Genomic DNA, 25,003 nt, shown 5'->3' on the forward strand with positions numbered 1-25,003 from the left:
GAAGAAGAAGAAGAAGAAGAAGAAGAAGAAGAAGAAGAAGAAGAAGAAGAAGAAGAAGAAGAAGAAGAAGAAGAAGAAGAAGAAGAATTATTATTCTCTTTACCTGCTTCTCCTGTTCTTTCCGACGTCCATGCAGAAGACACACTACCAGCCATATTTACAGCTAAGACTCTGAATTCGTATGTGGTGTATGGCTCCAGGCCTGCGATGACTGTGGTGGTTTGAGGTGGTTGTAATGCATTTTCATTGGCTGTTTCTGTAAATGGGTAAGGACTGAGCCAGCCACTGTTCTGAAAAACTCTACTTTCTGTAGACGCAGTTTCTCCATTAGAATTCAATCTTCTCATGAACAGTTCATAACTTATAATTATTCCTAGAAATGTGAAAAAGTGAACCAACTGATTAGTTAGACAAACTGATACCTTGTGGGGTGGTGGGGAATGTGAGAGTGCTGACTTTTCCTTCTTCTGACTAGATAAATAACTTCTTCATTTCTTTTGAGGTCTAGTTAGGTTTCTATAATTTACAAGAATCTGAAAAAATACATGAATTATGAAAATCTTCCAAGAGGCACACACAAAAGAAAAACAAATCAAAACAGAACATACACACAAGAAGTAACCATGATTGGAAAATTCAATAGTTTTCATGATGAATGATCATGTCTACAAACAATTGTGAGTTTGGGGGGATCTGATCATCATATTAATAATTTTTATGTTTTCAAGCTTGGGGATTGTAATTCAACTATTAAGCTTAAGTACTGTATATTTTAAAAGTAGCACACTTAATAAAATGGCTATGTCATTTTTATTAAGTAATTGTTAAAGTCTAGTTAAGATTTTTTCCCTTAATAGGTATACTAAATATGTGATAGTAAATTAATAAAAATCTCAGTGAATGTGTGTCTGCCCTATATCACCAAGGGTTCAATGATCAGAACACAAAATTAACTTAATGGAGTCAACTAACCTATATACATTTTTAAAAATTATCTTACATCTCATTTTTGCTTAAAAGAGAAAATTTACTCTTTGGGGGTGCTCTAACTTGTGACACAATCAAATATAATGCATTTCATAAGTGAGTGTCAAAATATAAACATCATTTGCATGGTGGCAGATGTCATTAAGAGCAAAGATAATATTAGCCTTTTAAGGAGCAATTAAATTGAATGGGATGTTTTATTAGATTAAAATAAATACCTTGTTCTGCTGACCACAATAAACAGTGTCTTTTATATTTAGAAATTATCAATTATTATATCGTGCAGTGAGAAACAGGAATACAATTGCCAAGTTCTCAGGGTATATAAGTCCAAATCCCTAGGTTCTCATTCATGGTTTTTCCCAAGAAGGGGAAAGTTGGACCTTGAATGCCTACCATTTGGCTCCAACGGTGGTGACCACTCTACATGAAGTTCTGTGGCACTGATCTTCCTCACCACAGGTGGATCCAGCCTTTGGGGAGGGGCCTGGGCTGTGGTCACTGTGATGGGCAAGCTATGCAAGCAGCCCCCACTAGTACACGCCTGCACAGAGAAGTGGTATGTGGTGAATGGAGCCAGATTCCAGATGGTAGTTGAAGTCTCACAGCCTTCATAAGGAGCACAAGGCCAGGTACCATCTAAAGAAGCACAGGACAAAATATATTTTTCTATAGGACCAGAAGCGTTTGAGGGTGCAGTCCAGGAAAGTTGCACAGAGTCTGAGCTAATCGGAGTGATAGAACTTAAATTCAAGCTTCCCTGAGGAATGCCTGAGTGCGTCCTATAAGTCACAGCTGCACTCCTTGTTGAACCGTGCACATTAGCAGTCTTGATATAATAGGAATAAGAGGTATACGCAGACAGGGCAGTGTCTACAAAGTATTGAATACCTGAAATAAAAAAGAAAAAGGAAATAATTAGAATCTAAAAATTGTAAGGGATAGTTTATTTTTTTTACATTTTTTTAAATTTTTCTACTAGTTTATTTACAAAATTCAAACATAAATTTGAACAAATTCTTTCCACTTCGTTCACCCCTCCAACCGCCACCAAATTGTACAACCCAATGATTAATCCCCTCTTCCTCCTACACATCCACATCTCTCTGCTTCTAATTGCTCCTCTACTATATGTTTATTGTTTGGGGGGGGTGGTTTGTTTGTCTGTGTGTTTTACATAATGTATAGCAATCCATTCTTATGCCTAACCACATGGATTTGTTTGCTTTTTGGTGTGTTCTTTTTTCTTTGAATTATATATTCACTCACTCACTCATTCACTCATTGACACTCCACTGAGTTTCTGAGGCTGTAAATCACAGGAGGGGACTACCTATCTTTCTCCCTCATACAGGGGATTTGGGGCACCAGAAAGGCACAGTGTAACTCCCTACAGTGAAACTCTGGCTATACCACCTTAGCTCCCAAATTTATTTACTGGTTGCTCTTTTTATGCCGTATAAAGTTTTTAAAAAAATAAGTGTCATTCGGGATAAATAATATAAAAAAGTTGTTTAAGTTTCTCTTTTTCCTCTTATATAATACAGAGTCTCTTTTAATATGACTTATAGGAGAAATTTCTTAGAGTTCTCTGAAACAGAAAAAAACGCCAATTTTCTTCTTTGCTGTTTTGTTTGTCAAACACTAACACATTAGAACTAGAATTCAGCAAACTATAAGTTCACATATAATATCTATTCTGTGGCCAACATTATGAAAGGAACATTTGCTGAATTTCTGATATATGGTGGTTTTATGATATTATGTTTATTATTTTTTTAATTAAATTTTTGAAACATTCTTTATATGCAATAGATAAATTACAAAATAGTGGTCATAGGCAAATAGTATGTCTTCAAATGAAGAATTGTGAAGCAAGATAGAGGAGGCTGTTAAAGAGCTTTGCGGGGGCAGAGGATGCAAATGATCAAATATGTGTTTGGATCCCCTACTCTCTACAGAGACAGTAACTTTAAATGCCATGGTGGTTCATGGCCTACTCATTAATAGGACTCAGAGGGGAATAGCACTTATGAAAGGGAGCCCAATGGCTCCTTGAGAGAGTTTCGGATTGAAATAATGCTAATGCGATTTTTATCCAAAGGTTTTCTTTCAGATGATGTGGATATTGCAGCAAGAGCTTGTGTGGGGTTCCTGGGCCTATGATCGTGGCAATCTGGATCCAAATCTGGGTGAATGAAAAACATGCAAATAAATAACATAAGAAAGTTCTTAGCAAAGTTAGGACATCTCATGCTAACCAAGTTTAGAAATAATATATGTTCAGTAATTTCATATATTCTCATTAGCATCAACTTCTGACACATAAAGATAGTGCCATGCCCATGATTTCACTCTTGGTTGAATAAGGCCTCGTGAACACTATCTTAGCCTCAACTTGTTTTTTTGAGACATTTGATTATGGTTATGAGAGATAAGGGATGTATACACTAATAGAAATGTTCTAAAATTTCATGCTATTAGTATGCTACTATTGTGATACATTAGATTTTTTTTCTTTTAAATATTGTAATTGGCTACAAGGCAGTAAGACAACAAAACCTAAATTAATGTTTGAACAAAACACTCCATAACAACATATAATGCCTATCTTGATAGCTATTAATAAAAATAACCATTTGCATTAAATAGCTTCATTCCAAGCTATTTTATTATAAGTAACTAAAGGAAAAAAAAACATTTCTATTAAAATTTAACTCTTACCTCTTAGATAATTGAAGGTTTTTTAGCTTATTTTTGTTTTTCTTTAATTTTATACTTGTTTACTTATAAAATTCATAAAGTTCATATACATTTTTTTCACACCAGTTCTTTCTCTTGGATTGTTGTTATTGTTAAGTGTAATTGAGCTGAGTAAACTCTTAGAGATATTATGAACAAAAGATCTTAACCCTGTTTTATAACTATCATTGTTTCTTTAATGTTCATAGAGTTTCTGAATACCTGTTGTTTAAGTAGATGCCAATCATGCTTCCAAATCTGTCTTACTTTGGGAGTCTACCAAATCCTGTCCACTATGGGTAACCTTTATGGCATTTAACATACCAGGGACACAGAATTCAGTATCACAGTAACCCAAAATCTTTTGCATTAATGACTTGTTTTTTATTGTGAAAACGAAAATATTGTTACCATCTGAAAACATGAATAGTCTGGCCAAGTCTAGATTCATTTTCATCTAATTAGCCACCTTTCCTGCTCTTCAGGAAAAAATTGGAGCAGCAAGTGAGGAGCAGCACTTCTTAAATGTGTACTGAACATGCTTAGTAAAGATAAAAAGACTTTATCTGGAAGTTGATGAAAGAATGTTTGTCGTGGACTTCCAAAGCTCATTATACATATTTTATCACAACTTATATCACAATTTATTTTACTAGCTTTAAAAATGTTTTATTCTCCACTAGAATCAACATTCAGACAACACAGGGACGATACTCACTCTTCATTGTAATCTCAGTAGAGAGCACATAATAGAATTGCAATAAATATTTGTTGACTTAGTAAAATCAATGAATGAAATGCATTCCGTCTGTTTAGGAAGAGTGATATACTCCACTAGAAAGATTTGTTGGTGATATATCGGGAGTGGTAGCCAAATAGTTTCATTCTATCAATTATTCAAATATCTTCTACATTGGTGTGAAATATAATAATTGAACACCATACTTGTTGCTAAGGGAAATGTATTAACTTCACAATTGGAAAAATTTTTTAAAAATCCTATCTATATTATGCAAGGAATATTTACCATTATGTATATTTCTGTCATATAAAAGGAATTTCAGTGAATATTTGTTTAAATACATTTAAATTAGTATCTGTATCCCTATATTTCAAAATAGTTTAAAATTGAAAACAATTGAATAATCACTGAAAGCTAAAAAATTGTGGAAAAACATTCTGTTCATCTCAAAAGTAAAAAATTAAAGGCAAAAAGAAATAACAGTGCTAACTATTCCAAGAGATTATGTAGCATAAATTTAAACCTGAAATAGGAAGAAATATAAGGAGATGAAAATTAAAAGATCAGCTATTACTGGAGGCTTGTAGCATTTGATAAATGTAATTCCAGTAGATAACTGATACTACAAAAGCAATTGAGTTGGAAAGAAATTAGAGTGACAACCCAATCAGGACAGTATATACATATTTGAATGAAATAATACATGAAGCAATTTATAATTTACAGTATGAAGGAAGTAAAGGCACTTGAAATTATATAAATAGGATACTCATTAATGTTGCTATAAAAATGATGTTTAAAAGACTACTTATCTCAAGCTTTTCTCTTTTTCCCTCTCAAGTTTTATTCTTTTGTTTTGCTTTGGGGTGTTTTTCCCCCCTCTCAGTTAGGAAATACACTCAGCAAACATAACTTTGTGTAATTTCAAGGTCTTGGGAACACTATGGTGTAGTTCTCCACTATTTCATGAGTCAGAATTGACTTGATGGCACAAAACAGCAGTTTATAGCTCCAAATATAAGAAATTAAATTATTACTTTTGTTTACTTCTCTATATTCCCTCTCATTTGTAAGTTTGAGTTTACTCATCTTATCTCTCAGTCTCTATTCCTTCCATCTTTATATTTCTGCTGTTTTTATAGGCCATCGAGCTGAATACAACTCATAATGACCTTATGAACAATGGATCTGAAACCTGCTCTATCGTATGTCGTCCTCACCATGTCCAACACACTTGCTCATGTCAACATCTTGCTGCAGTCACTGTGTCACTGACCTTCTACTTTTTCTAAAAATGATACTTCACTACAAAGACTGACTCCTAATAACAACGTGCCCAATGTATGTGAGACGAGGTTTCACCATCCTTGCCTACAAGGAACACTACGGTTTCACTTTCTCCAAAATGTTTGTTCTCTTGGCAGTCAATGGACTATTCAGTACCCTTCTCCCACATCACGCCTTAAAGGCATCAATTTTTCTTATGTCATCCTTAGACACTGTTCTACTTTCTGATGCATACTAAGCAATTGAGAAGATCATGGCTCGAATCACACACAGCTTTGTCTTTAAGTTGGCTTCACTACTCTTTAGTGCTCTGGAAAGGTCTGTGACAGCAGATTTTCCTAATGTGACTATTATTTTGATTTCTTGACTGCTTGTATGAAGGGTGTTGAATGTGTATGCAAGCGAGATGAAATTGTTGACAATTTCAATCTCTTCTCCATCTACCAGGATATTACCTATTGGTCTAGGGGTGAGGACTTTTGTTTTCTTGATGTTGAAGTATAATTCATATTGGAGGGTGGAGTTCTTTGCAGGAAGTGCTTCAAGTCCTCCTTGATTTCAGCAAAAAAGTTTGTCATTTTCTTAATGCAGGTTGTAGATGAGTTTTCCTCCAATCCTGATGTCCCATTCTTCTTCATAGTTTGGCTTCTCAGACCATCTGTTTAGCATACAGATTGAACAGGTATGAAGAAAGGATACAGTACTAGTGTACATCTTTCTAGATTTTAAACAATATACTATTCCCTCGCTCTGTTAACATGACAATCTCTATGTATAGGTTCTACATAAGCACATAATTAAACATTTTTAGACTCTTGTTCTTCTCAATGTTAGTAAAAAATTACTGTGATCCATGTAGCCTTTGCTTAGTCAAAACATTACTGATGGAGATCCTTCTGGTGTTATCTGGATTTTTGCCAAGTTCCGTCTGACAGCAGCATTGATATTCTTGGTGCCTCAGTCTCATCTATATCCTGCTTGAATATCTGGGATCTGGGAGTTCTTTGCCAATGTACTTCTGTAATAATTTCAGAATAATCTTCTGCAAGATTTTTCTTGCATGTAGAAAATGACACTGTTTAATCATTTCCACATTTTGTTGGATCTTTTTTTTATGGGAATAAATATGAATCTTCCCAGTCAGTTAGCCAGGTAACTATATTCCAGATTTTACATCCATGTAAAGCCATCCAGAGATGCTTCTGTTTGTTGAAACACTTCAACTGATATTCTCTTGGTTCCAGGTCCTTATTTTTGCCAATGCCTTCAGTGCAGCTTGAACTTTTTCTTTCATTGCCATTGGTTTCTGATCCTATACTATTTCCCAAAATTATTCCGTGTCAGCCAATTCTTTTTGGCACAGTGACTCTGTGTATTCTTTCCATCTTCTTTTGTTGCTTCCTTTTATCATTTGAGATTTTTTCTATAACATCATTCAGTATTGCAACTCAAGCCTTTAATTTGTTCTTTAGTTCTGTTGGCTTGGGAAATGCTAAGCAAATTTTCCCCTTTTGATTTTCTGACTTCAGCCTTTTGTGCATGTCATTATGGTACTTTAGTTTTTCTCAAGGTAGTTTCGGAATATTTTGTTCAGTTCATTTATGTCTTTCTTCTTTTCCTTTGTTGTGGCTTCTCCACTTTGTAGTGAAATATCCAGTTTCTTCTGACATCTGTTTTGGTCTTTTCTTTCTCCCCTGCCTTTGTAATGACCTTCTACTTTCTTCATTAATCATGTTCTTTTTTGTGGTGTTCTTTTTTTTTCTTCACATTTAGGCTCTTTATCCCTTTTTAAAAAAATTGGTTTGCTCACTTGGAAACTCAAGGGAGGAGGGCTAAGGATGGGTAGGGGTGAAACTACAGCGTTGGACAGTTTGATAGATGATGTTCTTCTTGTCTTCCCACAGCTTATCTGGTCTTTAATCATTAGTGGTTAGTGAGGTTATTTTTAAATTTAGGTGGGATAGACTCAAAGTCATATTTTGGTCCTTGTAAATTTGTTTTCATTTTCTCCATCTTCAGTTTGAATTTGCATATGAATGATTGATGGTCTATTCCACAATCAGCACCTTATCTGGTTTTGACTGCTGATTTTGAGTTTCTCACTAATTCTTTCTACTAGCTGATATACATATATAATAAGCAATGATATAATCACTGAATAAAATTATGAAATGTCAATGATTTTCAACATTCAACGAGTGAATTAATATTTTTCTCTTCATATCTCATTAATCATCTAAGAAAAATGCTAAACTATTAAGAAGAACTGTGAAATGGTTGCTTATCATCCCTTTTTTCTTTTTTCTTCATCTTCTCCCTACTTTTTTAGTTCTCTCACTAGAACTGAACAAACTTATCATTTGCTACCTTGATATCTTGAAATGAGAAGGTAAATGACAATGAAAAGTATAAATGAATAACAAATATAGAAATGAAACCAAGGTTCACTAAGAAATATTGTTCTTTAATACGATAGTTTTTCTAAATGACAGAAGCAACAGTAATATGAGGAAATAGTCATCTTCTAGTTTTCCAATATATTACACATTATTTTTTTGTATGATCTATATGCTTGCTGTAGAAGATCAAGGAATATAGCCTTTGGTATGCATTCTATTCCAACATCAAGAAAACAAAGGTCCTCACTACATGACCAACAGCTAACATTATAATAGATTGAAAAAGGATTGAATCTGTCAATGATTTTGTCTTGCTTAGATAACTATTAACACCCTTGATATAAGTAGTCAGTAAATGAAGAGCATTCCATTGTCTAACTCTACTATAAAGGACCTCTCCAAAATGGTGAAAAACAATTATTTTAATTTGAAGACTAAGTTGCACCTGAATGAGGCCCTGATCTTCTCTATTACTTGCTATACATCAGAGAGATAGACATGAATAAGTTCAACAGAGGAAGGATCGATACTTTTGAGTTGGAAGAGTACTGACTATACCATTGAACAAACTAGTATGTCTTGGAAAATGTGCAGCCAGAGTGCTCCCTGGAGGCAAAGATAGTGAAGTTTCATTTTTCATTCTTTGGACATACAGTTAGGTAAGGCTATTCCTTGGAAAGGGAAATCATGCTTGGAAAGATGGAGGACTATTGAATATAGGAAAACCCTCAGTGAGAAGGATTGGCATGGTGACTTTAGGTATGGACTCAAGTGTGTTAGAAGTGATGAGGATGGTATATTATAGGACAGGATTCAATTCAAGTTCATTTGGTCTATATGAATTTTACTTGACTCAATGGTATGTAGTTATAACAAAAACTTAGTTTCCGAAGTGTTGGATTTTTTGGTTTTTTGTTTGTTTGTTTGTTTTGTTCTTTCTTCTTAATCTATCTCAATTTTGTAGCTTAGCTGAAACCTGGCTACCCTAGGTAAAGTGCTAGTATTTGGAATATTGGTCATATCCATCTTCATGGCAACATACACGTCACCATAGTGCAACACAAATTGGCAGACAGATTAAAGAGGAGACTACCAGAATGGAAGGCTTTCACAGTGCACTTAACAAGAAAGGACTCAAATATACCAAGACCATAAAGTTGGTGTAAGACCCGGAAACATTTTATTCTGCTGTACATGAGGTCACTGTAAGTTCCAACCAATTTGCAGAAAAATAACAACAATTTTTTTCCTGTTTCCTCACTTAGCCATTTCAAATGTAGAATGAACTATCTGTTGTTGTTTTGTGTTGTAGAGTCGCTTGAGACTCAGTGACCCATGTACAAGTGCCCTATACGCAGCTCTATCTTGTGCCAACCTCATTGTCTCTGATAGACCTACTCCCTTTATCCTAATCACTATATCAATGCATCTGTTAGAGAATTTTAAAATAACACAGAAGTTCAGATTAACACATTTTTTTCTCTCTCTCTCTCCTCATCTATCTGTAAGAGAGTGGGTGTACTCTCCAATATCCATGACAGGCTTTTATTAGTAATGAAGATGAATTTTACTTTTAATTTCCATCTGCCTGACCCTAACATCTATTTCAATGTTTGTTCTAAGAGTATATAGTTTAATGACACTAACACCTTAAACTCTAAAGCCCAATATTGACAAAAGAATAGTATTTTCTTTGACATTCATTCTTTTCACACCTTTAACACATAAAATATTTCCCCATATGCTAACCAGATTGAGGTTACAGCAGAGCTAATATTAGGTGCTGATTTTGTGTGATTTCCAACATGCTTGCTTGACTTCTACATTATTTTCCTCTTTTAAATGAAAATGAAAATACAAGTGAGCGAAATTTTATTTAGGAATAATATTGCGTATACCTTAACTTATTTTTAAAAGGTTAATTATTGCCGGCCTTTAGAATTATTCCACTTTTAACATGATATTGTAAATAAAAAGCAGTCGACAAGCTTTATAAATGATGACATGCTGTTATTTTAAGTTGGAAACTACTCAAAGAGAATCTCATAATGCACTAAAGCAGCTAGAAAAAGTTTTTTTTCTAGCAAAGAACTCTATAATGGTCTCTACCAAATGATCAAACTTTCATGGTAGACAACACTATTAATTTTCTTTGAAAAGTTCAATGATTCTCCATCTATAATTCCAAATGCCTTTATTTAACCCAAAGATTTGTGTTCATCCAGCTGAATATAAGTAGTGTTTCCTTTTCATATTACACTCGCTATCCACACACTGGAAAAGAGTAATAAATATGAGGGTATTATTAGAATGATACAAAATTCTGACAGTATTAACCAATTGTTCTTACTGCTCAAATGCCATCATGCAGATAATTTTCACATCATTAATTATAGTGATTGTAAAAAAATGCCAAAAGTGGCATTTTTTATGAAAAATAAGGCTTTAGGAAATAATACCTTGTGTAATAAGATTATATAACTGTCTGATTAGTGAATGAATATACATTTATTGTGCAAGAAATTGTTATTTGCATGCAATGTTAGCTTAATTGTGGGGCAAAAAAAAGCAAGAATGTGGTATTCACATAGAATATTGTGTAAAATAGACCACAATATGGAAAGCACGTCTCTCTGGGCTTAGTTGATAGTTTTAAAGTTTAATTCTGCTATTGAACCAAGCTGTAATGAGAATATTGTGACTCCCAACTTACAACATCGGAGATAATTCAACCAGTAGTACTGACATTTTCAAAATCACTTGCAATATTTTTATAACTCTCTCTCTTCCTCCATCACAAAAGTTTAAGTTTCAGGACACCTGGATCATGCTGATATTTGGAAGAAAATAACCATTCTAGTAGCAGGTTTTTTGGATGCTCTGCCAACATGGCAGATGTAAACAGATGTTCATTTCCCTTTGCAATCTGCAACATGAAGTTCAGAGTTTCCATTAACTTCATGAAGACTTGGAATATTAAAGAGACATTTAGAGTTAAGAAAGAATGATGGGAGCAATAAGCTCAATACAAGTCATGTAGAATTAGGTACAAAATATAACCTAATTTAACACACACATAATAAACTCTTTGCTGGGTAAAAGTTTAAAAATAATATGTTAAAACAACATCCTCAAACATTTATCTTGAAGTAAAAAATAAAAATAATATGTTAAAATCCTCATAACTATTCCTTTTGAAGAATCTCAGTGTTTTGCCTAACTATGGATGTTAAATTGGAAAATTAGGCATTTAAAAAGTAGCAAAAAAAATAGATACTTGATTTAAAACTACTATTATAATATTTTTTTAAATATGAGAGGGAGCAAGATTCAGAGGAAGGTAGGACTAGAAGAATATAAAACATGGCTTCATTTTCAAGACTCTAATATATTTGAGTCAACCATTTTTAAGACAATAAACCTCATTAGTTTATCACAAGTTCCTTAAAAATTTTCACAAAATTTACAAATGTTACAGATGTAAAGGTAGGCTTGTTGTTTCCTTCCTCTCTTCAATTGATCTTGTGTTCTACATGTACAGTTACACTATTTATTTGAATTTTAAGTACTGGTTAATTTTTTAAAAAAGTCATGTTTCTAACCAAAGAATTTAAAGCTTGAACCCATTATAGTAGAAATCATTGGCAAATACTTTATCTATTGTACTTGAAATAATTAGTAAAGTTTCTCTAATCACTGTATCCAAAGAAAACTATAGCTAAAGATAGCTCGGTGTAAGACTTTCAGTGTTTATGTGTATTCAAAAATTTAAGATACTATTTTATAAATAGCTAGTGATTATTTTTAATATTGCTATTGCTTTACATACTGTTATTCAAATTTTTCATGTTTTTTTAAATAGAAAATTACATTTCAGTATTTTTATGTGTTCAGATATTTAGGTTACTGTACTATAAATATTAACTGATTATTTTTAATAATCAGTTACTGCTTTACACATTGTTATTCACTTTTTTCATGTTTTTAAAAAAGAAATTATATAATTTTACACCATGCTCATTTTACTGTGAGGTCCAGTCAATTTCAATTTTAATTTCAATTTCAGTAACCAGACAATGTGACAAAAGTAGATGAGACACATACAGTTTTCCAGACTGTAATCGTTATAGGAGTGAATCATTAGTTATTTTGTTCCATAGAGCCACACTATTGGTTTCAAACCTGTGACCTATTGGTTAGTAACTAAATGCTTAATTGATGCACCACCAAGGTTGTTTCTTTACCAACCTACTAAGATTCCTTTATGCCATTTATCACAACATATTAAAATATTTTCCTACTGTTGAACCTTGGGGTTGTTTCTGGTATACTTCAATACTATAAATGACATAAGCATGTTGTTGCGTGCTGTCAAGTTGGATCTCACCCATAGCTAACTCTTCAGAGTTAGCTTTTCAGAGGTTATTAATTGCACAGGAGGAGACTACTCGTCTTTATCCCACAAAACAGCCCTGTAGACTCAAACTGCCTGCCTCTGGGTTGGCAGTGTAACTTTTTAACACTAGTCCACCAGAACTCCTTAGAACTCCACAGGCATATGGTAATGTATTTTTTTTTCTAAAATATATTCCTATTTACTTGAAATAAAGCCCTTAGAGTAGATTTATTGAGTTAAATGGTAAAGAGGAAAGGTGAGGATTGCCATATTCTTTAGCCCTAGAAATGCTGTACCTGTGCAGTACCACAGATACTCCAGGGGTTTATTTAAATTCCAACTTCATACATCTTCACCAAGACTTAATAGGATGAATTAAGTGTTCCAAATATTTGAGAATTTGATGAGAATTAGCTGCATCTTATTTTTAGTGTATTTTTTATTACTAGTGATATTTGTAATTCTCCCTGTGCTTGAAACATTACGCTGACAGAAAAAACCACAACAACATTCATCATCAATGTAAATAAAAAAACCAAACAACCTAAAGTATCAGTTGTCAAAATATCATATCTTTCCATCCCCAAGTCCATAAACTCACTGTATGGGTATTGATCTTCAGTTGTGTAGATTTCAAAATCATCCCTGAATAAACTGTAAGAAAGCCAGTGGGCATTTGGAGAATCAGGTGGACTCCAGGAAAGATTGATAACTGAAGAATTTTGAACTTGTCCTCTGGGTGGAGGTTGCTGAGATGGAGCTAGATTACAATGGAGAGAGCATTTATTAGCCGAGGCAATCAATAAACACACAAGTGAGCTGAAGTAAGATAGCCAGCAAAGAAGTCTTTCTTGTTCAGAATTGCTTTGTCAAGAATACATGTGGTTTACCATGACATTAATAAACAAAAAGCATGCAGTAAGAGTTCTCTAAAACAGTTTTCGTCATGAACATAAAGCAGCTGACACAAAGAGAGTCGGGAGGAAAATACACAAGTCTTCACTAAGCAATTTCTTTCCTACATTTCTTTTCAGAAATTATCTAAGGATGCTTAACATTTATTTTCTACAAAATTAACTCAAAAGCTAAAATGTGTAAGTTTCATTGAAAGTTAAAATATAAGGAGTATAATTTTCAGATTTTTAGAGGAAGCTTTCTACTCCATTGAGCACAAGATCTCTTCTTGCCTCACAGAACACAATATAAAAGTAAAATATTTGATGATATAAGTAACTACAGATGGTAAATAGTCAAAATATTGGGAGGACACAATTTTATGGTGCTATGTGAATGTACAGACACCTGATAAGGTATTTTTAAGATGTAATATAATTGTTTTCATTAAGTACATAAGAACATATACTTTGCTATTTTAAAGATACGTTGAATAAAGAAAACATATACTATAGAAATATCACATTTTAACACTATAAATTTCCCTTATCATTTAAGTTTTTAAAAATATATTATTTTTGTGCATAATGGTGAGAACCTGCACTGCAATCCCAGAGGTGCACGGTTTGAATCCATCAGATTCTGGAGAAGGAGGGACAATCTCCTCCTGTGAAAATATATTAATTTTGCATGACAACAGTCCAGAATAAGAGCTTCATAGCAAAGGGGACTGGGGCGGGGGGAATTGTGCAACAGTGAAAGACTTTTTTTCAAGGAGAAAAGCTAACTGGGGAGAGGGTAGGGAGGAAAACGTGCAACAATGAATGAATGAAAATCCAAGTTCTCTATAAACTTTTGTTAAAATCTTGTTTAAATTAAAAAGTATATTATTTTTTTATTTGAGTGAAAGTTTATGAATCATGTCAGTTTTTATTCATTCATAACATCTTTGTTTTTGCTTTGTAATATTACAATTGATGTCATTAATTATAATGTCCTATCTAATTTTCTTGCACATTGCATTTCCTTTTATCAATATATTTATCAATTTTTGCTTCCCAGGATAAAAATGGCCTTTATTTTTTGAGAGCAAGTTTTCTTTTTTTTTTTTAGTATTCAGAGATAAAAGGGAAAATTTTTAAAGAGAAATCAATCATCAGTTTATTTACCCTTTTCTTATAAGTTACAGTAACACTATATTCATTTAAATAAGCTAATCAGACTTCTTCATTTAAAAAAAAACCCTATGAACAATATAGATTATTATGTATTTTTCAGAAAATTAATATTTTTTAAAGTTGACATCATATATAGAAATTAAACAATTGAGGAAATAATCATTTAAAAAGTTTTCATTGTGCGTTTAATGAAAGTTTACAAGGGATTCTGTTTTTTATTCAATCATATTTCCCTACTTCTTCCCTATAATTCTCATTTCCATTAGTTCTTCTATTCTACCTCCTCTGTCTTCAGGGCTTTATCTCACCTTTCAAGGCTGGTTATTATTGTAAAGAGTAAGGGAGCTCTGGTGGCCTCTTGGTAAGAAGTTGTGCTGCAATCACAGAGGCACACAGTTTGATTCCACTGGCTGCTCTGTGGGGAGAAGAATGGGGAATCTTCTCCTGAGCGATTAACTGACAAGGGTTAGCTATGGGTTGGTTCCAACTTGATGGTACACAACAACAACATTGTAAGGAGTAAATGCTTCCCTGTTTTCATTGGTCACTTCATAGGCTTGTTTATTTGACTGGTGTTGAACCATAATGTGAATTTTGTTCTAGCCTGAAGGGTGGTTGACTGTCATAGTTTTGGAGGTGTAATCAGACCTTTCTAAAAAAGAAATGGTCAGATTTACATGTTCAATCTTTTCTATATATTCTCTGAATTTTAAAACCTGAAGGGACAGAGCAGTGGTTGCCCAAGCAAGGAACACAGAGGATGGTCAGAAGAGTATCATCTGACAGGAGCAATGGCCTTTTGTGAGGAGGAACAGTCATTTCAAGGTCACCCTTATGTTGAAAGAGGAAGCATGGGAGTAAGTGTCCTGACTTCCCCTTACTCTGGTTCTCCAGATGACTGGAAAGCCTGTCTTAATCAGATGAACTTAACTGAAAAATCGAAGGTCATGGAGCCTAAAACATCAGACTGTACAGGTTTTTAGGACATACTGGTTGTCTAGAGGGTAAGGAATTGTGCTGCTAACCCAAAGACAGGCAGTTTGAATTCACCAGCTGCTCTTTCGGACAAAGATGGGCAATCTCCTCATTAGCAATTTACAACCTCTAAAAAAAAAATCACTGGAGGGTCATCTATGAGCCGGTTCTGACTCAATGGCACATATCAACAACAGTAACAAAGGGAGAAAGAACTAGTAGAAAAGTAAGGAGAAATAAACTAAAGAGATTTCTTCTACTGGAGCAAAGGCTACAAAGTGCTCTTGCTAATTCATTGGTACTCTTGAGTCATAGGCTTCATTTAAAGACCATGATATAAGACAAAAATTACATTTTAGGAAAACATTAGTAATAAAGTATCTCAAGAGTGCTGAGCTTGAACCATATGAAATAGCATATATGATGGATTGTTGTTGTGTACTATGAGTCGGAACCAAACTATAACTGACCCTCCAAAGAGTTTTCAGAGTCAGTTAATTGAACAGGAGGAAATTTCCCACCTTTCTCCCAGGAAGAAGCTGGTGGATTTGCACTGTGTGCCTTTAGGATTTCAGTGCAGCTTCTTACCATTAGGCCACCAGAGCTTACTATGATAGTACCGTTGTTGTGTTGTTACAATAGCCCTGAGAGAGCTGAGAGACTTACACAAATATAAGGATTCTGCTGCATATTATGTTTACATATTTCCTTACACTAGGTAGTTTTGCCATTTCCTTTTGTTTCTTTCCTCTTTGGAATTTACAATTTTATGATATCTTCACAGCCCATGGTCCATATGCCTACCTAGATATAGGATGAGTGCTAGCTCTCAAAATGACACATGAACATAGAATTATTCCCAAATAGTAACTCACAGGTTTAACTCAGGGGTTTGCCCTATTTGTTATGGTCACTTTGATTGATTGCACACTGACTACATTTGATCTTTAAGTAGATTTTAAATCAGGCCTCTAAACCCTGTTCTTTTTTATGGAGCTTGAAGGATTCGTAAACTATTCTCAATTGTAGCCTTCTCAAAAATCCTTGAAATCCCTGTCAATTTAGCATTTCTTTTGTGAATATTAATGATTGCTTCTTTTGTCAATATTAATGATTATATGTAAAATTCTGCATACTCTCAGGATTACAAAGGACTTCGGAGATAAAGAAATCATATTTGATCCTTATATTCTTTTTCTAACACATGGTAATAGTTCTATGATGACTAAAAGAGAAAAAAGATACTTCTGTTCCCTTCAAAAAGAGTAGAAAATAATTTGCATTACATGAATATTTCCTTTGTAACAAAAGTTCTTCAGACTCATAGTTTCTTTGCAAATATTTGAAGTTGATCATTTGTATTGATTATCTCTAACCACAAACTTAACTGACTCATAATGCAAATAAATAGTACCCGTTATTATATTTAAATGAAAATTTGCAAAATCTGAAATGTTAGATGACTCAGCTGTCATTGTGAGTTCAAGGGAACTGGGCAGATTAGGAGAGAATTAGGTCCATGAGATAGCATTACATATCAAGATATTTATTAGAATTAATGTATTGAAAACCAAGCAGGAAACAATATCTCAGAGGAGGAAGTCTTTCAAAGGCAGGTAGCATAAGGAACCCTCAGGAAAGAACACAGTGTGGAAAAACACAGGGAAGAGAAAAAGGTAGGTGGGGGTAGATCTTAACAGTCCCGTTAAGGGATATCCTCTTGCAGTAAGTACGGCGTCTCAATCAAAGAGCTTTGAAGAATAGCAGTACCATAAAGTCTATGTTTATATAGAGTTTTATCCAAGGCTTGGGTATTAATAGGAGAAGAACAATCTGAAGAGGAAGAAGGAGCATTCACAAGGAGAATGCAATCTTTGTGCTAGAATTGCACCTATAGAAAGTGTGGAATCAATATACCATATTTTTACTCAAAGCACACAAACTTTGTGTATCTGTTTACCAATCTCTCTCCTGTTCCTCACGAGGTGTTTTTATAGACTCTACTATTAAAATCATTTTTTACATATTGCTGCAAATATATGTGTGCCGAATGTCCCATAGATTATTAAAAGAATAAACAGATATGTCTTGAAGATGGTGTAGCTAGAGGACTCCTTCTAAGCAATGATGAAGTTTGTCTCATGTTGCTAAGAGAGGTTATTCCTTGCAGAGGGACAGGATTCATGAAAAGGTAAAAGGACATCAAAAGGGGGAAAGATTCTCAACCAGGTGAAGGGACACAGTGACTGTAGCAATGGGCTTGAGAGTATGAGGGGCTGTGAGAATGACATGGAAAAGGATAGGGTACAAACTTGCTATTCATAGTGTTGCTATAAGACATTATCAGGGTGACAGCATCTAACAACAACAACAAAAATATGAGTGTATGGAAAAAACGCAGTGGCTATCAGCTGATTCTACTTTATATTGCCTCCAGTTGTATGAGATTAGATATGTTCTACTTAACACAGACTATACTCATGGATTTCACCTGATGGGATGCACAAGAATCAGATTGATTACATCTGCAGCAGGAATCATTAGAAAAGTTCAGTATGAGCAGTGAAAACAAGGTCAGGTGAGGATTGCATAAAAGACCATTAACTACTCACATGCAAGTTCAAATAAAGCTAAAGAAGTTGAAATCAAAATCACAGGAATCAAAATATGACCTTGAGTCTATTGAACTTGGATTTAAAAACCAACTCAGAAACAGGTTTGAGGCCTTGAAAACTAATGAACAAAGACCAGAGGAGCTGTGGGAGGATACCAAGAGTATCATCCAAGAAGAATGTAAAAGGTCACTACAAAGACAAAAGAAGAAAAAAAGATCAAAATGGATGTCAGATGAGATTATGAACATAGCACTGGAGTGCCTAGAAGCCAAAGCAAAGAAGATACGGAGCTAAATAGAATATTTCAAAGGGCAGCAGAGGAAGCGGAAACAAAGTATTATAAGCAAATATACAAAGAACTGGAGTCCCAAAAATCAAAAGGGTCATACTTGCTCAGCATTGGTTAAGCTGAAGGAACTAAAGGACAAGTTCAAGCCTCAAGTCACAACACTTAAGGATGCTATGGGTAGAATACTGAATAATCCAAGTATTAAAAGAAGATAAAAGAAATATACAGAGTCACTGTTTCATAAAGAATTGGCTGACACTGAAGAATTTCAAGAAACAACATATGATCAATAGGCAATTTGGCACTTCCTCAAAAAGCTGAACATAGAAATTCCATATGACTCAGCTATTCCACTACTTGGAATATACCCTGAAAATATGAAAACTGAGGCACAAACTGAGACTTGTACACCTATGTTTATAGTAGCATTATTATCAAAAGAACATGGAAACAAGCAAAATATCCAACCACAAACAAATGGATTGAGAAATTATGGTATAATACTACGCAGCATGCAGGAGCTTTAACTTCATAGATTATTACCTAACTTAGGAGGGACTGGAAGGCATTATGCAGAGTGAACTAACTCAGTCCCACAGGATAAATATTGTATAAGACTGTTATTCTAGAATGAGTATAAGAATTCAGGAGGGGTGTGAGAGGCAGGAAGCAGAGGGATGTGGATGTACAGGGGGAAGAAGGGATTAATCATTGGATTGTACAATTTGATTAGGTGGGTGAGGGAAATGGAAAGAATTGTTCTAATTTGTATTAGAATTTTGTAAATAAACTAGTGGAAAAATACATTTAAAAATTTTTTTAAATATATAAACAATTATAATTTTTAAAAAAGAGGCAATAGTGATTAAGGAGAAAGTTCAGGCTGCTCTGATGGACTTGGCAAAAAATAACTCCCCAGACATTGATGGAATACCAATGACATATTTCAACAAACAGATGCTGCTCTGGACCTGCTCACCAAGTTGTGCCAAGAAATCTGGACAATAACTACCTGGTCAACTGACGGGAAGAGATCCATGTTTGTTCCCATCGCAAAAAAAGGTGACTAGAGTGTGGAAATTATCATACAATATCACTCATATCACACACAAGAAAAATGCTATTGAAGATTATCCAGAAATCACTTGAACAGTACTACCAGATATACAAGAAGGGTTTAGAAGAGGTTTTGGCACTAATGATTTGATTGCCAATGGCAGATAGATTTTGGCAGAAAGCAAAGAGTACCAGAGGGCTATCTATCTGTGTTTCAATGATTATGCAAATATATTTGACTGTGTTGATGACAACAAATTGTGGTTGACCTTGAGGAGAATGGGAATCCCAGAACACTGGATTATGCTTATGTGATACCCATACCTAAACCAGGAAGCAGTCCTCAGACCAGAACAAAGAAACATTGCATCATTCAAAATCAGGAAGGGGATATGTCAGGGATGCATCCTGTCTCCACAGCTTTTCAGTCTATATGCAGAAAAAATCACTTGGAAGGCTGATCTTTATGTGGAGGAACGTCGCATAAAGATTGGAGAAAGACTTATCAAAAACCTGCATTATGCAGGTGATACAACTTTGCTGAAACTGAGGAGGACCTAAAGCACTTGCTGCGTAAGGTTAATGACTCTAGTCTTCAATATAGATTGAAGCTCAACATCAAGAAGACAAAGTTTCTCACCCCTGGGCCAATTGGCAGAGCTATGATGGATGGAGAAGAGATTGAAGTTTTAACAACTACAAAAGACAAATTGCATTAGGTAATTCTGCTGTCAAGGACCTTTCCAGAGTGCCTGACCCATGCCATGGTCTTCACAATTACTTGCTATGCATAAGAGAAATGGATAATGACTAAAGATTATAGAAGAATTAATGCTTTTGAGTTGTGGTGCAGTAGAAGAGTCTTACTGTCATAGACCACCAAGAAAACAAATAGGTATGTCTTAGAGTGAAACCAAGTTTCTTCTTTGAAGCTAAGATTTTGGAGCTCCCTTTCACATAATTTGGGCATGTGGCCAGGAAGGACCAATCCTTGGAGAAATACATCATGCTCAGAGTGGTGGAAGAACAGTGCAGGAGAAGACGACATCGGATGAGAGAGATTGATCCAGTGACTATAACAATAGGGGTAAATGTGTCAGAGTTAGTGAGTGGCTCAGGATAGGGCAGACTTGAGAGCTATTGTACATAGGCTCACTATGAGTTGCAGACAACTCAATGGAACAACAATAACAACATTTTGAATATCAAGAATATCATCCATGAAGAATGCCAGGGGTCATTACAAAGACAGAGAAGAAAAAAGGATTGAGACGAATATCAGAGGGACTCTGAACATTCCACTAGAATGATGATAAGCCAAAATTAATAGGAAGAAATAGAAGTTAAAGAGCTGAACAGATAATTTCAAGGAGCACCTTGGGAAGACAAAGCAAAATATTATGAGGAAATGTGCAAAGAAGATCAAAAAGATGAGCTCACTCATCATTTCTTAAGCTGAAAGAACCAAAGAAAAAATTCAAACCACAGGTAGTAATACTAAAGGATGTTATGGGAAAAATATTGAATGTCCAGGAAGCACCAAAATAAAATGGATGGAGTACACAGAGTCACTGTACCAAAAAGAACTGACTGATAGAGGAGCCTTCCATGAAACAATATACAAACAAGAAGCAAAGGTGTTGAAGGAGGTAGTTCAAGCTGCTCTGAAGGAATTAGGAAAAAACAAGACACCAGGAATTGATGGAATACCAGCTGACATATTTCAACAAACAAATGCTACCCTGGAGGTGCTTACCAATTGTGAAAAGCAAACGGGAGGACAACTCCTTGGCAACTGCCTCAAAGATTTCTATTTATTCTCATTCCAAAAAAAAGGTGATCCAACATAGTGTGTAAAATATCAAACAATATCATTAACATCAGCTACAAGTAAAATCCTACAGAAGAGCATTAAAAAACTATTGGAAGAGTATATTAACAGTTTATGACACAAATACAAGCTGAGCTTACAAAAGACCATAACATCAGGGACACCATAGCCATTGTCAAATAAACTTGGCTGAGAGCAGAGAATAGCAGAAGTATGTATATCACTGTTTCATTGACTATGCAAAGGCAATTGACTGTGGATCTCAACAAATAGTGCCTAACATCAGAAAATAAATGGGGATCCCAGAACACCTGACTGTGCTCATGTGAAACCCATACTTGGACCAGGAAGCAGTCATCAGACCGAACAAGGTAACACTGCATGGTTCAAAATCAGCAAAGTGTACTTCAGGGATGTGTCTTGTCTTCATGTCTTTTCAATTTAAGTGTGAACAGTCATTTGAGAAGCTGGGCTTTAGGAGGAGAAATGTAGCATGAGAATTAGAGTTTAATTCCACAATCAACACTCTTGATATTAGCAGTCAGGAAACCAAAAGATGAATGGCAATGAGAAAATCTGCTGTGAGGGTACCTCAGGGTACCAAAGAGCAACAATGTCAGTCTAGAGACTAAACTGTACTTGATCCAGACAATGGTCTTTGTAATTACTTGTTATGCTTCAGTAAGCTGAACAATGGCTAAGGATAATGGAAGAAGAATCTCTATCTTTGAGTTGTGGTGTTGGAGAAAAGTCTACATTTCATAGACTACCAAGAGAACAAATAGGTTTGTCCTTAAGAAGATGAAACCAAGTTGTTCCTTGGAGGCCAGGATTTGAAGTTCTTTCTCACATACTTTTGGCATGTTGCCAGGAGGGATTACTGCTTGGAGAAGGACATCATTCTTGAAAGAATGAAAAGGGAGACCATGGATGAGATGGATTGACACAGTTACTGGGATAAGGGGAGTAGGTGTTTTGGAGGTAGTGAGACTGGCTTAGAATAGGACAGTGATCAGAGCTATAGTACAGAGGGTTGTTATGAGTGTCAGGAAACTCAACAGCATACAACAATAAATATTTTCCAGAGGAAGGGAGTGATTGAATTAAAAAAAATGGTATGATGGTATGATCTGTTGTGTATGTTCTCAAGATAAATACCATCTAATATACTAAAAAGGATATTCTTTGTGTATATGCTGGACTGGTTTGGAATAAACATCATGTTATGACTAACTAGATTGATCTACTTAGGAGTCATAAGTTTGAATCACACCTTGGACAGTTTGATAAGTATGAAAAGTCATTGTCAATTCATAGCTAACCTTCCAGAAGATTTTCAGGGGCTATAAGTTGCGTGAGAGGAGATTGTCCCTCTTTCTCCAATAGAGTTACTGTTGTATTCAGGCTGACAGAAAGGCACACCTTGGGTTAGCAACACACTTCTCTATTGACTAGGTCATGAGATCTCCCTACAGCACCTTAATAGTTGTGCTAGCAAGATTTCTATTTGGCTTTCTAAATCTTTTCTATTTCTAAATAATGTGTGATGGTGTCTACCTAGCATAATATGAAGGAGAAAGAAATATTGTTTCACTAAATATCAGCAACTGTTTAGGTTTCATATATAGAAAGTTTAAATTCTTACATCCCCAAAAAGAGTAAAGGAAGAGTTTAGTAATAGGTACACATAAATACACATAAATAATATTGTTGTTATATGTTGTTGAGTTGCCTGTGACTCATGCACAATATCTCTGAAGGCTTTCCTGTCCTGAGTCAGTCTCACTGACTCCAGTACACCTATTCCATTGCTCTAGTTATTGTATCAATCCATCTCATCCAGGGTCTTCCTCTCCTGCACTGTCCCTCTACCTTTCTTAGCATGGTGTCCTTCTCCATGGATAGGTCCCTCCTGACCACATGCCCAAAGTATATGAGATAGAGTTTCAGAATCTCTGCCTCCAAGAAAAACCTCAGTTTCATATATCTAATAAAAAAATATTTTTTTTCATTAATATCCTCAAAGACATCTTATTTAAATACATTTCAGGCACAGACTTTTAGGTATAATGTTATAAAATATTGAAAAGTATGTGGTTTAGGAAGAAATAACAAGAAACAGAAATAGCATTGTGACTTCACACACTGACCATGTGTATCAAAAAGAAAACAGCTTATAATTTATTAATTTAAATCCGAAATCCATCATGGATGATGAGAATCCCATGTATTCAAGTTTCTTCATGGATGTCTTATTCTGCTAAAAATAATACAGTGTGAATTTATTGTCTTCTTAATGATTATCTGGAAGTGAAAATAATCCTGAAAATAACTAGTAATCTTGTCCTCAACAGGGAATGATCAGTTGAAAAAAGAAAATAACCAAGACTATGTCTTGAAAAGTTCTCCTTTCAAACCCCGGTACACTGTAGCAGCTGGTTGGCCTAGAAGGGAACTAATTTGCAGACCATCTCGACATATGACTCCATCATTGATTCCAGAGCACTCCTCTAACACTGCAGCCCTGCCTGTAGCCAGCAGAGGTGGAGGAGACTCTTTCAGACCCTGCTGCTTTATGACAGCTTGCCTGCCCAGAAGAGAACTAATTCACAGACCATCCCGACAGGTGACTCCACTTTTGATTGAAAAGATAGAAGTGTAATAGCAACATTCAGGATCCAACCAAGACAGTGTTTGTGCTTGGGACATCATACTGCTTTGCCAACCATACACTTTAAGTTTTTAACATTTAGCAGCTATAGGAATACAGTCCTAGAGAAGAAAGTCTGAGACAAAGTGCTTTCTCCTGAACTGTCATAATGGTAAAGAGCTTGGAAACCTGGTTGCATCACTCCATAGTCAAACACCCATGATACCAAAGACAGATAAAGATAGCACCAAAATAGAAAATTACAGACTGGTATCTCTCATGAACACAGAAGCAAATATACTCAATAAAATCCTGGACAATAAAATCCAACAGTACAGACACACACACACACACACACACTCACCATGAAAAAATTAATTATTAACAGGTATGCAACGATGGTTCAACATAAAAAAAATCAAGGTAATTTATCACATTAACAAACCAAAGAACAAGGATCATGTGAACCTATCAATTGATGCAGAAAAGGCCTTTGACAACATCCTTTCCTGATTAAAACACTCAACGAAATAGGAATAGAGGGTAATTTCCTTAACATAGTGAAACGTATGTTGGTTTCAGAGCACCCCTCTAACACACCCAACCGAGCCTAGAGCCAGCAAAGGTGAAGCAGACTCTTTTGGACCCTGCTACATTACAACAAGTAGCCTGCCCAGAAGGGAACTAATTCACAGACCATCCAACAGGTGACTTTCTCACAGTGGTGAGGGTGTAACATCAACATCCAGGATCCACTCAAGACATTGATCTTGCCTGGGAAATCATCCTGCTTTGCCAGCCATACACTTTAAATTCCAACAATTGCCACAAGATAAAGGTAAATAATGAACAGGCACTTCACCGAAAATGACATTCAGATGGCTAACAAGCACATGAAGAAATGTTCAAAATCCCTAGCTCTAAGAGAGATGCAAATTAAAACAACTATGAGATATCATCTC

The 25,003-nt window shown here is 34.9% G+C and overlaps 1 protein-coding gene across 1 annotated transcript in view; it reads right to left on the bottom strand.

Annotated features, from left to right (window-relative positions):
• Positions 1-25,003, bottom strand: part of USH2A (Usher syndrome 2A (autosomal recessive, mild)) — a 1,454,174-nt gene that overhangs the window by 1,072,472 nt on the left and 356,699 nt on the right. The window contains exons 15-17 of the mRNA XM_006890571.1: positions 13,155-13,313; positions 1,384-1,878; positions 104-373 (exon numbers count right to left, since the gene is read on the bottom strand). Coding sequence (XP_006890633.1) covers positions 104-373; positions 1,384-1,878; positions 13,155-13,313 — 924 coding nt within the window. The remainder of the gene's footprint in view (positions 1-103; positions 374-1,383; positions 1,879-13,154; positions 13,314-25,003) is intronic.

This window comes from Elephantulus edwardii, unplaced genomic scaffold (genome assembly GCF_000299155.1).
Source record: "Elephantulus edwardii isolate Elephantulus edwardi_28Jun2011 unplaced genomic scaffold, EleEdw1.0 scaffold00090, whole genome shotgun sequence".
Classification (NCBI taxonomy): Eukaryota; Metazoa; Chordata; class Mammalia; order Macroscelidea; family Macroscelididae; genus Elephantulus; species Elephantulus edwardii.